The 18,536-nt window shown below is 37.6% G+C and overlaps 1 protein-coding gene across 1 annotated transcript in view; it reads right to left on the reverse strand.

The window, feature by feature from the left end:
• The window catches only part of Lmpt (four and a half LIM domains protein limpet), a 241,741-nt gene that overhangs the window by 137,466 nt on the left and 85,739 nt on the right, over window positions 1-18,536 (reverse strand). The window contains exon 2 of the mRNA XM_074095660.1: window positions 16,370-16,455. Within this exon, the coding sequence (XP_073951761.1) occupies window positions 16,370-16,455 (86 nt within the window). The remainder of the gene's footprint in view (window positions 1-16,369; window positions 16,456-18,536) is intronic.

An 18,536-nucleotide genomic window follows, 5' to 3' on the forward strand; every position in this document is an offset into this window, starting at 1 on the left:
ATACGAGAGTGAGAGGGATTATACGACACGAACTTTTTTTCGAATTTCGTAGTAGCCCCGCTGTTCATTCGCCAAAATAAAGGATAGTGCCGTGGTAACTCTAACACAGGGGCTCCAAACAGTGCCGCGGCGCCCCGGGGCACCGTGGTAAGTACTCCAGGGCACGTGTGGCTTTTGTCAACCTGGAAACTTATGCAATCTGATGGAAATCGAGTTGTTACTGTTTTAAGTAGCTAGGCTATCTTAAAGGGCGCCGTGTCGAAATAAGTCACTAATAGGTACTTTGAAAAATTTCGTATCTAAAATTAATAGTCAACAAAATTAACTTTCGAAACAATGTTCATAAAGTGTACCATGAACAACTTAGAAAAGTTAAAACCTGAGGCATTGTCGTGAAATGTATCGCGTCGCGATAAAAACGTTAAAATGCAAATAAAAAGTTAAAAATTCATTGGCATTTCAAATTTCAATATCTTAAAAACTGCTGAACTGATTTTAATTTAACATAGCTAGGAACAACCGCAAGAAAACCCGCTTTTACGTAAATAAACCGCGTCGAAATCGTCCCATCCGTTTGAGAGGTAACGATGCCACAGACAGGCAGACATACAAATGTTGACGTCAAACTTCTGTTTAAAGATATTTTGACTTTGACTTTGCGTCGGAGGTTAACAGGGGGGTTAAGGGAGTTCAATTTTGAGGTACGAGCTTTTTAAAGAGTAGTGACGAATACTAAGCCTAACCCTCGTATTGTTTAGACGCTCGGATCAGTGCCAAATTTAAGGCTATCTTTATGTAATTTTTTAAAATCAGCGGATTTTGTGCTTATTAAAACAGATGAGACTAGAATTCAGTACTTTTTAGTTCCCGCATACGAGGGGTTAAGTGCGTCGCAATCGGAAAAAGTTTAGGAAACGCTGGCTAACAGTCAAATTGACAAGTAAGTTGGTACTTATTGCCGAACGAATAGGTAAGTACCCGTATTGCGACGTAAAAAAAAACTATTATCGATTAACTAAACGACTAACTGTTAGTAGAGTAGACTTTATCCTGCATGGCGTATGGTAGGCACAAGGATGTGGCAATTTTTTTTTACAAACTGTCTTAGTTCCTTTGCTGGGTAAAGGCTCATCTCGATCGAATTAGATAGATCAAGAGCAAGACATTTAATCAAGGACGAAATGCTAGAAAAATCGTAAGTGTGTAAGTACACTAAAAATAAGGATTTTTATTTAGCTTGTTTATATTTTAATTTATTTACATCGAAAAAACAATTTTATTAAAGCTGTGATTAAAGTAAAATGAGCCGTAAGTAAATCAAAAGGTCATTTACATTTTGAAATGAGCGCGACTAATGGCAATGCAGAAAATAAAATAACATTTGCTTGCATTACAGACACATTTGCAATAATTACTTATTTCCTGTTGTACACTTCATTTTAAAACTGAAGGAAATTCGATTAATATTTGTTTGAATAAATGTTTTCCCGGTCTCACTTAGAAGTTTTTTTTGTGGCTGAATGAACTAAACCATTGCCTTAAAAAAATAGTATACCTGCTGCGGTGATTTCCCAAATCAAAACAAAAAAAAACCTATCGCTTCACACGTTAAGATACAATTACCATGGACATGCTAACTATGTCATAAGGTAGCAAATACATGGTTATCGGTCACTTCCCGCCACTTCCTTCATGAATCAAACAAACAAAACAATAGAATATCACAAAACAAAACACAAATAAAACCTTCAAAAACGCCACTGAATTCACCACAAACAAAACACCAACGTATAATAACAAAACAATACGAATTCGCGAACCGATTGTTTTTCTTTTGAATTTTGACAGTAGCGTTTCGTTCGCTCAGCGCGCGAGCCGCGTACCGAATGACAAATGCGCGTCAACCAACGGGTTGCGTTTTGTTTACCTCGCGGTTTCGCGTCAAGTTCAAGGGATTATGAAGGAGCGGAACGAGATAGTGATGTGCTACAGTTTTGCGATTAGATTGCGCTTTTTATCGGTACCTAACCTAGTTAGAGTTTTTTGTGATAAAATTTGCTCCGCCGTTTGTTTTCGATTACTGTTGATATGAGCTTCCGATTGCTTCTATCATGCATTAGGAAATCTATCATGGTTACGATGCTAAAAAATCTTACGGTCTGCATCTGTGTCTAATATAAATAACTTTTAATAATTATCAACTGTTAATCTTACCCTTTTTTTTCATACTTAAGCTACTAAGCATACTTAAGAGTTTTCTTATATACGTCGTATTTCGTCGTTTAATAAAAATGGAATGGTTGGGTTTACTTCCGATTAAGTATAGTCAAAAGGGGGTTATTTTGGATTGAGACGTTAAAAGTGGAAGAAGTGAGAATAGTGGCTAAGTTAAATTTGGCACCAGCTCACTTCGTATTTCATGTAGGTACCTATGTTTCAGCTCTTGCATTTCTATTGAAAATTTATTTCTCTTTCATTCATGCGAATACTCGAACATGAAGCATAATAATGTTACAACGATAATAATGACGAAGATAGCGAAACGTTCCTTTTGTCTGACTGTCAAAATCACAACACTGGCTCGACCAATCAGACGTGACCTCTCACGGCCATTCCAATAATTCCTTAATGCATTTCGCCGAAGACATTCTACAACAAACTTAGCTCATTCAGTGACAAAAAAAGGGACTAAATCTCTTCCTATTCATTCCACATCTAACCTTAGACACTAGCGCCACCATAATAAGTGTTGTATAAGTTTGTGTGTTTATAGATAAGAAGTGTCTTAGTAAAGTGGTTTTCAAACGTCATACCGTCATACGATAGTTAGTCTAATGATGTCATACGTTTTGATAAAGCTGCGATAACAAAGCAATGTTACCTAAACAGAAGGATGTTTTAGTGTGGCATTCTTTATTTTTTAAACAAGCACGTAACCACCTACCTAGTTTAGTAGTTTTTGTTTCGACTACATACAAACATATAAGGTAGGTATACATTTAAAATGTTATTTGGCAGAGCTGTCATGTCACGTTCTCACATCGACTGCTAAGTTATCAACGCAATAAAATGCTTCGTAATAGACAGTTTTATAATAGTTTTAATGACAAAACATGAACCTAGAATAGTTAAAAAAAAACATTTCTCGAAAAGTAGATTTTAAATTTAAATAAACGGGTTCAGGAAACCCCGCACTGAGGGCAACCCTAATCTGCGAAAAATAAAATGACAAAGGCGCCACTGTCTATGCAAAAGTTATTTATTTCAAACCATAATAAGTAACCGCTTTAAAGGTTTAAAGTTTAAAATTGCTTACGAAATTAATTATTTAATCTCATACCTTCCCATAAAAGTGGAAGGCGAAAGCAAATAACGGATTTCGAAACTCTTTTTTTTGGTGGTAAATGTTTACTTAGTTCCAATTTAAAAGGATCGAAATATTCCGTTAGCAAAAATGCAATTTAGAAAAGATTAAGTAGAGTTATCTTATCTCACCCTTGGGGATTAGATATCTGTGGGACTTTCGAACGTAATGCATCTGGCTCTCTTTTACAAGCTTAGGATGAAAGTGACAGTGGTAGTTGTTCTAGCTCAGAACTAAACTTAGTTTCAGCACATAATTATTAAAATAGATACACGGGTGCCTGATATATTTTGAGCCAATCTGTGTTTTTTTTGAGCTCGAATGGTAAGCCAAAGCCAACCGTGAAACGCGAATTAATGGCTTTCCGTTCGAGGTTTCAGTAATGATATCTGTGTCTTACGGTCGTTTTAATAGTATTAGCACGTTTTCTCAGTTAGTAAATACAAATATTTTTAAAATTTTGTAGTGAAATACAGCTTATTTCTGATAACAGTAGGTATAAATTAAGCTTTTGAGCGCCATCTATACGAGCACGGGGGAGCGAGCATTGACTAGCTCACAATGCAAGTACACGATTTGCTACTCGCCACTAGATGTCGCTATTTCAGTAACAGGTCATTGGCTTGGGATTGTTGGTTTCAATGGTACATTTATCTTTTGTCTCATTAATTTATTGTTTAATTATTTTGTAAAGCATAAGGGTGCAATGTACGACACATCACATTCATCCATAATTGCACTCTGTATCGTAGGTATGTACGGCATTTTTTTTCTCGCTGTAAAAGTTACTCGTTAATACTTCGTCCTTGTTAATACTTACCGTTAAAAAATCTTGATATGTTGCAAAGATTTTTACAAGCAATTTTTATTTAGCTTGTCTAGTTTGTGTCTGATGCCGTTTTGTTAAAATCAAAAGTAAAAATTGAAATTTAATCCTTTTCATCTGTTGACAGATTGATTTGAAATTTGGTGCGCATATGAAGTTTGGGCCACGCTGCAAGTTGTCATTTCGGCCCATATAGGTATGGCCCACTGTTAATTACAGGTCTCTTCTCAGAATAAGCCCACGCAAGCCCAGTGTAGATTGGGAACTTTACACACACCTTTGAATCTTCGGAGATTTGCACAGGTTTCCACACGATGTTTTCTTTCGCTCGTAAAAAGAAAGCTCATAGTGAAAATGAAAATGAAAAAATGTATTCGTGACACAAAATATCACAATACAAAAGTAAAAGTAAAACTACCTATGTGCCCGATATGGTCCCGCCTCAGCATAAATGCAGACTCCTCGGATGGAGTCAGCGCTGGTCTTCCAGCGAAACCATTTGTTTGAATGTAATTTCACCCATGAATTCGCGAGGCCGAGTTTGAACCCACACATCCTTTGCTAGACCACCACGGCTTTTAATGCAACTACATTCAGTAAGAAACTTTTGTTTTGCAAATACTTATGTCGTTAATACTTATGTTCTTACTATTTGTAATATACTTACAATAAACAAAGAGTCATTGTATTGTATTGTCCCTATGTATGCGTTTTAATCATATCGCTCAAATATGTTGATTTTTCTTCTATTTCCAGCCGTGATGCCATCAAAATCGAATTTTCACGATGTTTCACATCACAATTGCCTGTAAATAACCATTCGACGGAATCGTGTCACAACATTTATCACTGTGATAATGTTATCATACCGATTCAATGAGCTAATGTGCATTTACTAAAAGCATCTATATAACTATGTTCCTAATTATATACTTAGTTTGATAAAGTTAAGGGGAATAGGCGTTTAGTTATTTATATATGTAGGCCTAGAGAAAAAAGTTAATACATTCTGTTTATTTTCAGAACGTCATTTGCTAAATTTTATTTGGAATTTTGCATTTTGGATTATAGCACGGAGAACATAATGGCCATTGGGCCCGAAAAGTTCTCGAATGGAGACCGCGGATCGGCAAGCGCAGCGTAGGACGTCCACCAACGAGATGGACGGATGATCTGGTTAATGCTGCATGTTAACGGTGGATGCAAGCCGCTTCCAACCGAAGGGGTTATTATGGGGGAGGCCTATAGCCAACAGTGGACGTTTTACGGCTGATGTGATGATGATGATGATAATTGCGTTTTGATGGATTGGATCAACATTAGTTGGGTAAACAGCCATTTGAGTACTTCTTTTTATACAGCGTATATTTTTATACAAACACAAACAGTACCAGACGTGGATTTTAGTGCTATGAAGCATTTGCTATAGATAAATTAACTACCAGGGCGTTGCATAACAAATTTTACAAGCTTAGTATAGCGATTTTGTATTTAAATTCAATTATAAATACTATTTGCTTGTAAGATTGGATTATTGGGGGAGGCCTTTGCTCAGCAGTTAGGCTAACAATAATAATAATAATTGCTCAAGAGTAAAACATAAATAGGAGAAGAGAGAAAAATTAGAATTTTATTGTTATGCAATTGGGCCCAGATCGTATTTTTTTTTCGAATAGTTGATGACTTTCGTTCTTCGGTGAATTTCTATATTGGTTCCGGATTCTATCCGGCGAAAAAACTGCAAGCATAGCTCCATAGCTCGTTGAGTAAATCTGAGCCTCCTCCAAAATATCATCAGCTAAGGAAGTGTTTTGTGTTTAAGAAATGTACAGCTCGCTAAACTTACGTCTTTGTTCCCACAATTTACTTCTGGCTTGTATTTCTAGAATAATCCATCGGCCTTTTAACTGTCACTACGTTACTTGCTGATATTAGATAATATGTTGTACGAGTACATACAATATCCGTTTCTTATCACAACAACTTTGTTATTGAGATGAAATTATCAATAGACTATATGTTTACGAAACATAAATTGGTGAAATATGAAGTTATTTGGTAAACAATTTTATTACTTAATTTTATTCTGAGAGGAGGCCCGCCATGATGGTTCTGAGTGCTGGCTGGGCCGTCGAGAAAAAGCACGAACAGAAGATGCGTACAAATGAGATGAAGATGCTACGGTGGGCAGCGGGAGTGACGAGACTTGATAAAGTGCGCAATGAGTATATCAGAGGCTCCTTCAAAACTGCCCCCATTGCCGAGAAGATGGTCGAGAGCCGTATGAGATGGTTTAGAATTGTGATGAGGCGTGACAAAGAGTACGCTGTGAGAAAAGCCTTGGCTATCCCAGAAAAGAAAAGGGCAGAGGGCGGCCATTGGTCACGTGGTGGACAACCGTTACCAAGGACGTGGAACGGGCGCCGCTGGACATACTGACAACCTAGGACAGCAGGGCTACTGTGAAACTCGAAGTTCGTGTCGTGCGGTTCCTCTCGCTCTCGTATTAAATTAAAAAGTATAAGTGTCAGAGGTATCGCACGATACGAACTTCGAGTTTCAAGTTTCGTAGTAGCCCTGCTGTCCTAGGTTGTCAGTATGCCCAGCTGTGCCCGTGGCCAGTGGCGCCGGAAAACGTGGAGGGCCGACCCCACTAAGTGATGGGAGATGGCACGGAAGAAGAAGGTTCTGAGATGAGGCCTGTGTCCAGCAGTGGGAACCAAATTTTTCGACTTTTGAACGAGTTAGCGAGAGATTTCTTTTCACAGCTGTAGAAAATTATCTCCGTCACTGTGACTTGATTTCGATGTCGTTTTCCTGTTATGTTGCTTCCTATCTCCATTTAAATTTATAGCCGTGAGTCACAATCATACGTCTATTTTGAACTTAATTAATTAAGTAACATGATCTCAATTAATGGACTTCAAACAATTGTGGCAATTGGCTTATTGGCTGTAAAATGACTGCTGCATTGTTAAGTCTAGGTTATTTTGGACGCAGAAATATATACGGAAACCTTATCGTCCGAGCAGTGGCGTAGTGTGGGTATCAGTCGCCCGGGGCGGAAGAAATTTTGCCACCCTCTTGTTTAGGTTTTAAAAAATTATAGTACAGTCAAGGGCAAAGATATCGACACGGCCAAAGTTGCAAAAATATGTAAACACGGCCTTAATGTTAAGTGCATAGAGTCGCGTATACATATTTTTACAACTTTGGCGGTGTCGATAACTTTGCCCTTGACTGTACCTATTCAAGATGTCAATACATTATTGTGTTCAATTATAAAAAGGGGTTTCCCCGATATCGACACATTATAAGTACCTAATGGGAAACGCTAATTCTAAACAGTCAGAATCGTAGGTGTGCGAAAAAATTGTGAAATATATTATTATTATGTAATTTTGCCGCCCCCTCAAAATTGCCGTCCGGGGCGGACCGCACCCACTACGCTACGCCACTGCCTCCGAGAAGATATACACTGAAGTTTTGCAGGAAATTGAAACGTACTAACTTAAAAACATTTTGTGATTATGGAAAACTACCGTTAAATATTCTTTAAAAGTCGTGATAGCTTAGTGGTTGGCCTATGACTTCTCCAGCATAGGGGTCGTTAGTTCGAGTCCGGGCTCCTTTGGGTTTTTGTAATTTATGTACAAATTTATTATTTACTTTTGAAATAAATTATTGTATCGGACGTTACTTTGCGGAGGTCCATATCAATGAACTAAAACAATTACTTTGCTCACCCGCGACCTTATGATAGCGAAGTTTATGCAAGAAATCTGTGTGCATGCAGTTCCTCTACCCACACTGTAAGTACAATCAGCCAAATAAGTGGTCTATCAATTTTTAAACAAGATCCTATCAAATGAATATGTCGCTAAAGTCGAGCTTTCAAGTTGACAGACACGTCTATTGGCATTATTGTTTTATGACATGCAAACGATTATCAACTTTAGGGTGGTAGACCACATATTTGGCTGATGGTACACACAAATCACACAAACCCATCTATCACCACCACTACACTAAACTGACGCGTTTCGAACTCAACCAGAGCTCATCTTCAGAGCAACACAACCGTTCACCATGCTACCAGATGTTAGACTCTAACATAACGCGGGGCCTCCACTAGAGGTCCCCAAAATAGAGGTTTAAAAACAAATATCCTTTAGACGAGTCGGCCGCTTATACGTTTATTTTCCCTTTATTGCGCTTCTTCATATTCATATTCATTTATTCATAAAATTAAAAATTTTACATGTCAAATATTTTAGTATATAAAATCATTATTACAATTTATTATACAATTTAAAATGCAGCCGAAGCCAATCGAATTAACAATAAAATACAATTGATATTAATCATTCCATTGAAATAAAAAAATAATAACTAATTATGTAAAATGCAATCATACAAGAAATAATCAAGGCAATCAAAAATTAAATCAAGTTTAAAAATTCAAATTAAAATATAAAACTTAAATTAGAATTAAATCATTATTATTATTATATTCTGACATGTCATAAAAGGCATTTTTAGTCAGCCAGCTTCGTTGCTCAATGACTTTTCGATCTCAAAATCCGTCCCGCTTACACGTGTTCCGTAGTAGCTTTAGTTTCGTGATTTTCCACTCAACCTCTGTATAATACCTGTCCCTCACCATATTACCAGATTAACGCCTCTGTCAATTAACAAGCAATTAACCGCACCCTTCCTCATAAAACTGGCGCCATTACGGAATCCTATAGGGCTCCATACAAGCTATAACGAGGGTTCCATAAATCGACTGCCTTTGGAGCTAGTTAAGGTATATATATAATAAGGAGCAGATAAAAGCGACGAAGCGGTTTGCTTCATCGTTCATAATGCGAACTGTGCCCTTAGTGTATTTTTTCGGTCACAATACACACACACAATACAATACAATCTAAGGCTCTTCAGGGCTAGAGTGAATTGGCTGTTACTGAACCAGTGCCTTTGGCCTCATCTGCACTTAACATCAGGTGAGATAGGGGTCAATTACGGCCAGTTAGATGCGTTTCGGCCTATGTGGGACACCTTTATCATTAGCAGGATAAATAGCATAATATATAGCCGGGTAGAAATTATATACTTAGTCACACTATTCTTATTCTTTATTGTACTAATATTATAAACGCGTAAATCATAAGATCCAGCAGTTGAATTGAAATTCCAGCATTTTACTAAATTCCATGTCTTTGATCCCGTGGAGTATGGGAATGGTCCTGGTGTGGGATGCTACCTGCGTAGACACACTAGCCCCGTCGCATCTCCACCGGACCTCCACAAGGGCAGCAGCCGCTGCAGAGGCAGCCGAAACCGCGAAAATAAGCAAATATAGTCTCGGCGCCGAATATAATTTCGTCCCTTTCGGTGTCGAGACCCTTGGTCCGTGGGGCCCAGGAGCACAAGCCTCTTCAAAGAGATTTCTAAGAGGCTTATCGACGCCACCGGGGACCGAAGAGCTGGCAGCTACCTCGCTCAAAGAATTAGCCTAGCGATTCAACGAGGAAATGCTGCCAGCATCTTCGGCACAATGCCGCAGGGGCCTTTTTTAGATATAGTTTAGTTTTTAATTTAGTTTGTAAAATTTAGTATTATTTCTGCGTTTTGATTTATTTCTATCTTAATAAATACTTTATAATTCCAGCATTTTACTAAATTCCCGTGGGTATTCTCAAAATTACATTGTGGTCATTATTGACGTTGCCTTATAAACAACCGTTCCCAATTTGATTTGGTACTATATAGAGTCAAAGCCAAGGGCAAGGGGGGGGGGGGTTGTTACTTCTTCACGCTAATACTGACTGATTTGGATGAAATTTGGTAGGTATGTAGATAGCTAGACATCTGGAATATCTTCTAGGCTACTTTTTACTCCGATATTCCCACTTGATCGGGATAAAATCTTGAAATCTCATCCGCCGGGTCTATACGCGGCACCTATTCCCTCGAAAACTGCACTTTTCCTAGTAGGATGTGAAAGTCTGTGTGTGTACAGTGTACACACGCACGCACACACGCACGTGTGTGTCTGTGTGTCTTCCGATATTCCCATGGGACCGGGATAAAATCTCAAAATAAAACTGCTGGGTTTAGAGTTATAAATGTAAAATTGTAAGTGAACTATGATGACAAGCTGACTGTTGACCGAATGCCCTATGAGTATATACGAAGTGCAAAATTGGAACTTGGTATCTCGACGTCCCGCTGACGGTTATATGTATTATTTAATACCAGAGTGAGAGGGACGGTATGATACGAACTTCGATTTTAGAATTTCGTAGTAGCCCCCCAGATTCTACACGGATCCAACGTAGTCGTGACTGAATGTTTATCTATTTTCACTAGGGTTACTACGCCCAGATAGTAAGTAGTATAAATTAGACGAACGGAAGCTCATATCAATGAACTACAGTAGGTACCACTACCAAGAGGTCACAGTGACCGTACTCGATAGCGACGGTTTAAATTATTTGTATGGAGAATTGTACAGTGCCCTTAGCGTAAGTTTTCGGTTACAAAATACGTCTCAATCGCGTTCGCTTCAAAATCTCAATTTGTATGGAAACACGAACAGCGCCTCTAGCGGAACGTTTGCGATGTTCGTGTTTCCATACAAATTGAGATTTTACGCGAACGCGGTCGAGACGTATTTTGTAACGGAAAAATTACACTAGGGGTACAGCGCCTCTACAGATAATTTACGCCGTCGCTATCGAGTACGGTCACTGTAAACTAAGTGGCACAGCTTTGTACCTTGCTATTTATAATGACACCTTCAAACTAGCTACGTCTTTACGCCAAAGTTTAGTCATATTTTTAGCAGGTCAAATTAATATTATGTATGTCTTTGATAATAATTTTTATTTACATGTTGCTGGCTAGCACAAGGAAAGGTTATCAAGACAGTGTATAATAATTCATCTCAGCATATTGAAAAGACAATATGAGTTTTAACTTTTAATATTTATATCACATTTGATTTATAAGAAGTATAAGTGCTGTAGCAACATTTCTTCTTGAGTATTATTTTTTCAAGTAGGTACTCGTATAATAGATACTACAATAATATCTTGATTACGGCTTCGATACGGCAATTTAAAATTTCTACCAAAGATAAGTAATATACTAGTCTACTTCTATAATAATGTAATAATAAATAGGACAACTTTGTAAGTGCCAATTTAAAAAAATCTATCGCTAATAGAAAACTACACTATTACATACCTATCTTCTTGTTTAATGTAGACATTATATCACGCTGCTTCATAATATCACGATAAACTTTCCAATGCTTTGCAATCTTAATTGAGCAAAAAATACGACTCGAGACAGTTCGAGCATAAAACATTATTGCTGTAGAGATGCCTAGCGATCGCTTCGAACATAAGACATGGGTCCCTTTTGCACACTCTAAATTAGAAAAGGACCAAAAGGATGTTCTAGACCCGGGCATTATTCGAGGGTTTCAACCACCTCGATTTTCGTGATCACATTTTGTTATATAGGCTGTAGAATTGGATGCCATTTCCCATTATTGTTTAGAAGTCCAGTGCTTCTACTAGATAACCTGGAAACTGTAACAGGATCTACCATGTCAACAAAAAATGAGCCCCGTAAATAGTACAGGTAAAGTATGACTTAATACGACAGTTCAGCGGCAAAAAATAAAACTTTGGTGAAACATCAATGAAACTTTGTTTATAGCTTACATATTTTGCCGCCAAAATATGTTAGTTTTTCTTTACTAAAATCAAATAAAATAAACATTTGAATTATGACCCACCCTCATAAAGTAGTACTTAGGTAGCTTAATTTTTTTAGCATATCTCGAAGTCTTTTTGTGGTTAACTAAATTACCATTTAACTTAAATATTAATAAAAAATAGGGAACACTTTACTCATATATCTTTTACTAATGTAAAGCTACATTGTTCTTAAATTACATACAGTAGGTATATACTAGTCAATAATAACAAAGGTTATGAGCGATATATAGTCATATTTGTAATTGTATAAACAGAGCAAATCACTAGAGATATAAACGCAAAGAATTCTCAAATAGTTCTTTATAAGTTAGCTTAGCAATAAGATAAAAACCTGATCTATACCGGTTCTGGCAACTGGACGATTATTGACAAACAGTTTGTTTTTGCTCGGAATCAAAGTCAAACATGAATTAGAGATAACGAATAAATTTACAATTCACCCATTAACGTAACACCACTGATAAAAACACGATGTTAAGTCACGTATGTCTGTTTCAATTGAAACCAGTCGTAAATCAGAATCAACGTTATTATGAATCCACAATGGAAGAGACACAGCTCACATAGCGTCACTGTGGTCACAGTTTCATCACCTAACTTGATCACTTCCACATTTCACTTCTCCTTCGATCACCTATTCTCTCTCTCGGCAATCCTCGCGCAATCCTCACAGTGTTCGTGGAACCTCGTATTGTTATTGTTTGTCTTCTTCCTCCGCACAGCGAAATTCCTTTCTCGCGAAGGGAATTTCTGAAACTTCTTTGTCGTTGGCTCTTTCTCTCCTAATAAGCGGCGACGTACCTCCGCCCACTCCAATTGTTTCAACGAGAGACACATTGTTCCAATTTTAAGTTTTTTTTTTGTTGTAAGCGACCGCCGTGCGCGCTGTCTCGTGTGCCAGTGGCGAATTCGTCGCATGCGCCGATGACCTTAGGCCTCGTACATACAAGGCTGATTATTTTCCTCGTCTTTTATCGATTTTAAACGCGTTCGGACTTACCATTTTATCTTTGCCGTTGACTTAAGCGCTAGTGTGTAAAAACAGGCGTGTTTTCGTATGAGTGTTTAAGAGTTACTGATTTGATCACCGGTTGTGTAAGTTTGTTGTGAATGAAATTGATAAGTTATCAGGGTGACCCGTCGGTCAGTTGGCGATAAAGGAACAGACTTGTTTGTTTGAAAGTGGGAGGCGTTAAATGAATTTGATTTTAATTGCATTTGTTAGGGATGTAATTATGTAACCTACAGTCACAACGGTTTTATTAATGGCAATATTTACTATGAGTAAGTATTATTTGGTTAAATTACGAACAGTGAGCGTAACTCAATATTGCTGTGTTGTGATGTGAAAAACTTGCCAAATGCGTGTCGGCCACGCGCAGTACAGTGCATGACCGGTGCCCTTAGTGTAGGTAAGTTTTCGGTTACAAAATACGTCTCGATCGCGTACGCGCTAAAATCTCAATTTGTATGGAAACACGAACATCGCAAACGTTCCGCTAGAGGCGCTGTTCGTGTTTCCATATAAATTGAGATTTTAATGCGAACGTGATCGAGACGTATTTTGTAACCGAAAACTTATACTAACGGTACCTACTGGTTAAAGTCGCGGGTTCACGGTGGATGCAAGCCGCTTCCAACCGAGGCAACTGGAGGTCTATGGGGGAGGCCTATGTCTAACAGTGGACTTCCTATGGCTGATATGATGATGATGATGATGACTCTCAATTTAGGGGCCGGAACATTAGGTATAGCCTATACCGTATAGGTAGTGCCACGAGAGTTGAAGTGAATGATTACACACACACAGCTACAACATGTCGTGTAATGACAGCAGGATTTTAACATTACCTCATTAATATTCATTCTCCTTTTGTGCAATCAGTTCTTTTTACCCGACTGCGAAGAAGGAGGGTTATGTGTTTGACGCGTATGTATGTATGTCTATTCCTATGTCCTCTCGTAACTACTCAACGGCTGAACCGATTTTGATAAAGTTACGTCATTGGATTCGTCTTAATGACGCGAGTGACACTGGGTAGGTACATGAAATTCTCAAAAAATCAAAATGGCTGATTTTTGGCGCCAAATTGTAAGTTTTCAAAAAATGATTTTTATTCAAACCTATCGAGTGGGGTATCAAATGAAAGCTATTAATTAGCCCATTCTAAATACATATAGGTTATAAACGTTTTAATATACCATTTTCATAGAAAACTGTGAAATAAAACAATAAATTAAAAAAATTAAAAAACCCGACTGCCTTAAAAAATACTAAAAAGAAGAAAACAAGTCTAGTGGGCTAGAACTTTGATAAGTAGCTAAGTTAAAGTTCAACAGTCATTTTTAATCGTGACGCTCAAAAATTCTTACCTAATGGGTCCCGACTGTTGAACTTTAAGTTAGCTACTTACGCCGTAATTAGTTTTAAATATTATTGACTATAAATATGTATGTTAGTCTGTAAGGTATTTATTGTATGGGCCAAGTTGCCCGAAATAAATGAATTTATTATTATTATTAACAAAGTTCTAGCCCACTAGACTTGTTTCCTTCTTTTTAGTATTTTTTAAGCAGTCGAGTTTTTTGAACTTTTAAATTTATTGTAGCTGTGTGTGTAATCATTCACTTCCACTCTCGTGAATGAATGAATGAATGAATGAATGAGTGAAACGTTTATTGCTTGAATGTGAGTCATTACAGTGGTGTTACAATATTGGCACTATCTATACGACGAGAAGAAGTTAGGAGGTGCGAAGCGACATCACCTAAATAAGTTAGGAAATTTGAACCCTACCAGTGCTGGTTATATAAGATGTACGGGGAGCTAGGGGTATTTTGCGGTTTGGTTCCAAAACAAAATATCTCTTCTTTGTTAAAGCAATTCAATTAACTAGCCACTTAACTAACGTAAGTAGTTTGTATGCGTGCATTAGACGATACTGAGAAGACTATAAATTTCCGGGTCTAGGTCGCTCTGGCGTCAGTGTCAGTGTTCATGTCCACTTCCGTAGAACTCACCTAGATATACATAATAGCTGTTTCCCGCGAAATCGACTGCGAAGAACTTATTATCGCGGGAGCTATATAGTTATTCAAGCGTTATGACTGGGTGGTCAAACGTCATTACCGTCCCATGTTTATTAGTCCAAAAATTCGTAATTCGTTTGTTTGTTATGTCTTTTTTTATTATTTAAATTTTACAGTGCATCACGCTAGATTTAGTATCGGTATTGTCTTTAGTTTTCATAAACATTTAACGCTGAGCATCGTCATGTTTTTTACCCGACTGCGAAGAAGGAGGGTTATGTGTTTGACGCGTATGTATGTATGTATGTCTATTCCTATGTCTTCTCGTAACTACTCAACGGCTGAACCGATTTTAATAAATGATACGTCATTGGATTCGTCTTATTATAATACTTGCCGCATCGTTAATGACGAAAAAAACGCATCAAGGGCGTTGAATATTGACCCTCCTATGTCCTTTTCAGGGTGTCAAACTATCTCTATGCCAAATTTGAAAACTATCGGTTGAGTAGTTTGGGCGTGAAACCGTCAAACAAACATATATTCGCATTTATAATGTAAGAATGTGTCTACACTAGCCTTTACTCGAGGCTTCGCTCAAGAATCGTTAGGCCTAGCATTTGATTTTAAATTCTAGCATATTACTGGATTCCCATACGAATTTAGAAAAATTACAACGTGTTTTTTACTTCCATTGTAAGAAGAACTACCGATCGAAATTTCATGTTTCTAAACTTACCTGTTACGATTCCGACGTTTTACGTAGTACTCGTTCCGTCATAAATAAGTGATCACTTTTGTACTTTGTCGCTTTCAGTCGGTAGACAATTTCGTATGGCTTTTCAAACATGACGCTAAAATGACAAGGCACAAAAGTGATCACTTATTTATGACGTTGACTATACATTTCAACTATGTGGGAATATCTAGCAAACATCTAGCTAGGTACCTACATACATACATACATAATAATCTGGTTTAACGTGCAACCGTGCTAGAGCAACAAATGTACATTCACAAACTTTCACGTTTTTAATATTTATATCGGTTAAGAATTTATAGTATTAAAAGGATAATTATGAATATTAAAACGGTTGTGTAGTGTAAAGCTGTGTACGACTACACGAAGAAAGAAAAATGTTTAAGTATTTCAAGAACGGTAATATTGTAGAATTCCGTCGTGATTTCAATACTAAATATTTAAACAGGAAAAAATATTCAATATGCTTCCATTGCATTATTAAAAAGTTTACCCGATGTAGTTACTCAGCCACAAAAAATATTCTTAGGGGACCTCAATTTCAGTTCCACAATTCAAAGACTAGAAAATAGAAATCAAATAAGAAAACTCACCTCCAAGCATGTTGAATGAAGCCCGGGCAAAGTTCCGGACAGTTATCACACGGCCGGCCCTCCGACACCTCCTTTATCCGGACACCCTGCGGACAAGGAAAACAATATTAAAACAATGCAACAAACAACTCAACCCATCTTTGTTCACTAATATACCTCATTGTCTCCGAGACTCAAAGAACTAAAGCCCTTAGTCATAACGCTAATAAAATCTTTTGTCTCATTCCCTTTGTCATCTGATTCACATTCGCTGTAACTATCCGATGAAGTGGAATATTCACTCTCTCTTCTAATAAAAAGCTTAAAGATCCCTGTTTTCTCACACCACGATTCTCCTTCTCTTTTCAATTGGCTGTTCCGTTTCTTCCTGTGAATCCGGAAAGGCACTTGCTTCAATCTTGGTTGCGCGACGTATGTTAACTTCGGGACGGTCTTTTTATAAAGTTTCTCGTATTCTTCTACAGTTACTCCGCAATGGTAGACAAGGAAGTCTTTTCTAATCTGTTCTTTTCCTTCAGGATCCCTCCAGTAAGTTTCTTTTGTTCTCACTCCGAGATAGTAATCTAAGTCTCTTTCACCGAAATCATTATCGTCTTCTGTCAATTCTTCTCTGTTTTCGTTTTGGTCTTCGCTCTGTCCAAATTCATCCTTCTTTGTCAACAATCGGTATCTTTTGTTGGGCATTTTCTTCATCAGAAACGCAGTATTAGACGACTAGAACTTCGTCGTCTTTCTGTAGACGGAAGCCACTGATTCCCTGCGTCTTTTCATCTCGTTTCTTTTATTGTTCTTTCTGGTTATCAAACTCTTGATTCTGAACACTAATTTCAAGATTTTAGTCTTCCAGTTCATCTCATATTATATTTACTGCCATAATAAGTTGAGCGCGTTTTAAATGGAACCGATTGGCGTTCTAGCACTGCTTGGAAAAGATTTCTCCAGCGAAACTATTTTAAAACGCATACAAAACATGTTACACAATCTTAGTGGAATTTTCCTCCGAAAAAGGGAGGAACTGAATATATTGCGGGCAAACGAGGGTTCTCCGTCGAGGGTGATGGCAGAATAGACCTTTTACGATTCAATCGACAGAGTGGTCACCTGCCCATAGGTACAAACCGACAGCCAATATAACTTGATCTCAGCTCCGCTCGCACTAGACTGGGTTCGTTTAAGATAGAGTGCGCTGTGGTGGTTGGTGAGGGTCTAGTTGCTCTGGGTTTGTTCGGTGGGTGATAATAGGAAATACTGAGGGTGTGGACGTTTATGGTCAGGCTAACTGGCGCGTATGTGTGCTGTGTAAATGGTAAATGGTGTGACAAATTGCGAGGGTCTTCTTGCTATAGTCTTTATTGGATTGCGGGGTCGCCGGTATTGTGATGGCCGTGTTTGATTTGTTTGTAAGTGCAGCTACAAAAAAATATTATTGTTATCAAGCTGAAAGTATTTCTGCTATCTATTAACTACTCCCGCTTTATGAAATGTTTTCGTTTAATTTTGTATTGTATGCCTTTACAAGGAGTTTAAAAACTTACTGTGTCATAATGAGCTTCCCCTTGGCATATATTGCGCTTCTGATGTTGGCGACATAACTTAAGAATAGAATAACGTCAAGCGTGATGCAACCATCACCTTAACCCAGACTCTTTGACCAAAAGGACAATGTAGGTATTGTTTTGAAGTTTATTTTTAACTTATTTTCTGGTTACTCCATCTAGTGAACTTCAGCGAAACTAAATAAAATCTAGCCCTCATTTAGTTACACATAACAATAGAGGGCTGTTAAACTGCTCGCGCAATGTAGTATCCACAACAACAAGCACACGTAACTGTGTTTAGTAGCGCCATCTATGGGCGAGTAGCAGAACTAATTACACGAGTTCTTACCGAATTGTTTACACTGCTGATGGATGAATGTTATCTATAATACATAATTTTTTGTTAATTCATTTTGTTAGTAATATTCAATCGGCCAGATTGCATTAGCGTCAAAAGTAAATAGTTAGTATAGTCTTGCTTGTAGAATTAGCGTAGAATATTTATCCGAAATAACAAAGATAATAACAAAAACAATAACGTCCACTTGCAGGATTTTTAATCTAGGTTTAAGTGGTCTTAAGTCCTGTCAGTTCCATACAAGAACTGACAGTTTAAGCCTTAAATCGAG

Source organism: Choristoneura fumiferana, chromosome 12 (assembly GCF_025370935.1).
Source record: "Choristoneura fumiferana chromosome 12, NRCan_CFum_1, whole genome shotgun sequence".
Taxonomy (NCBI): Eukaryota; Metazoa; Arthropoda; class Insecta; order Lepidoptera; family Tortricidae; genus Choristoneura; species Choristoneura fumiferana.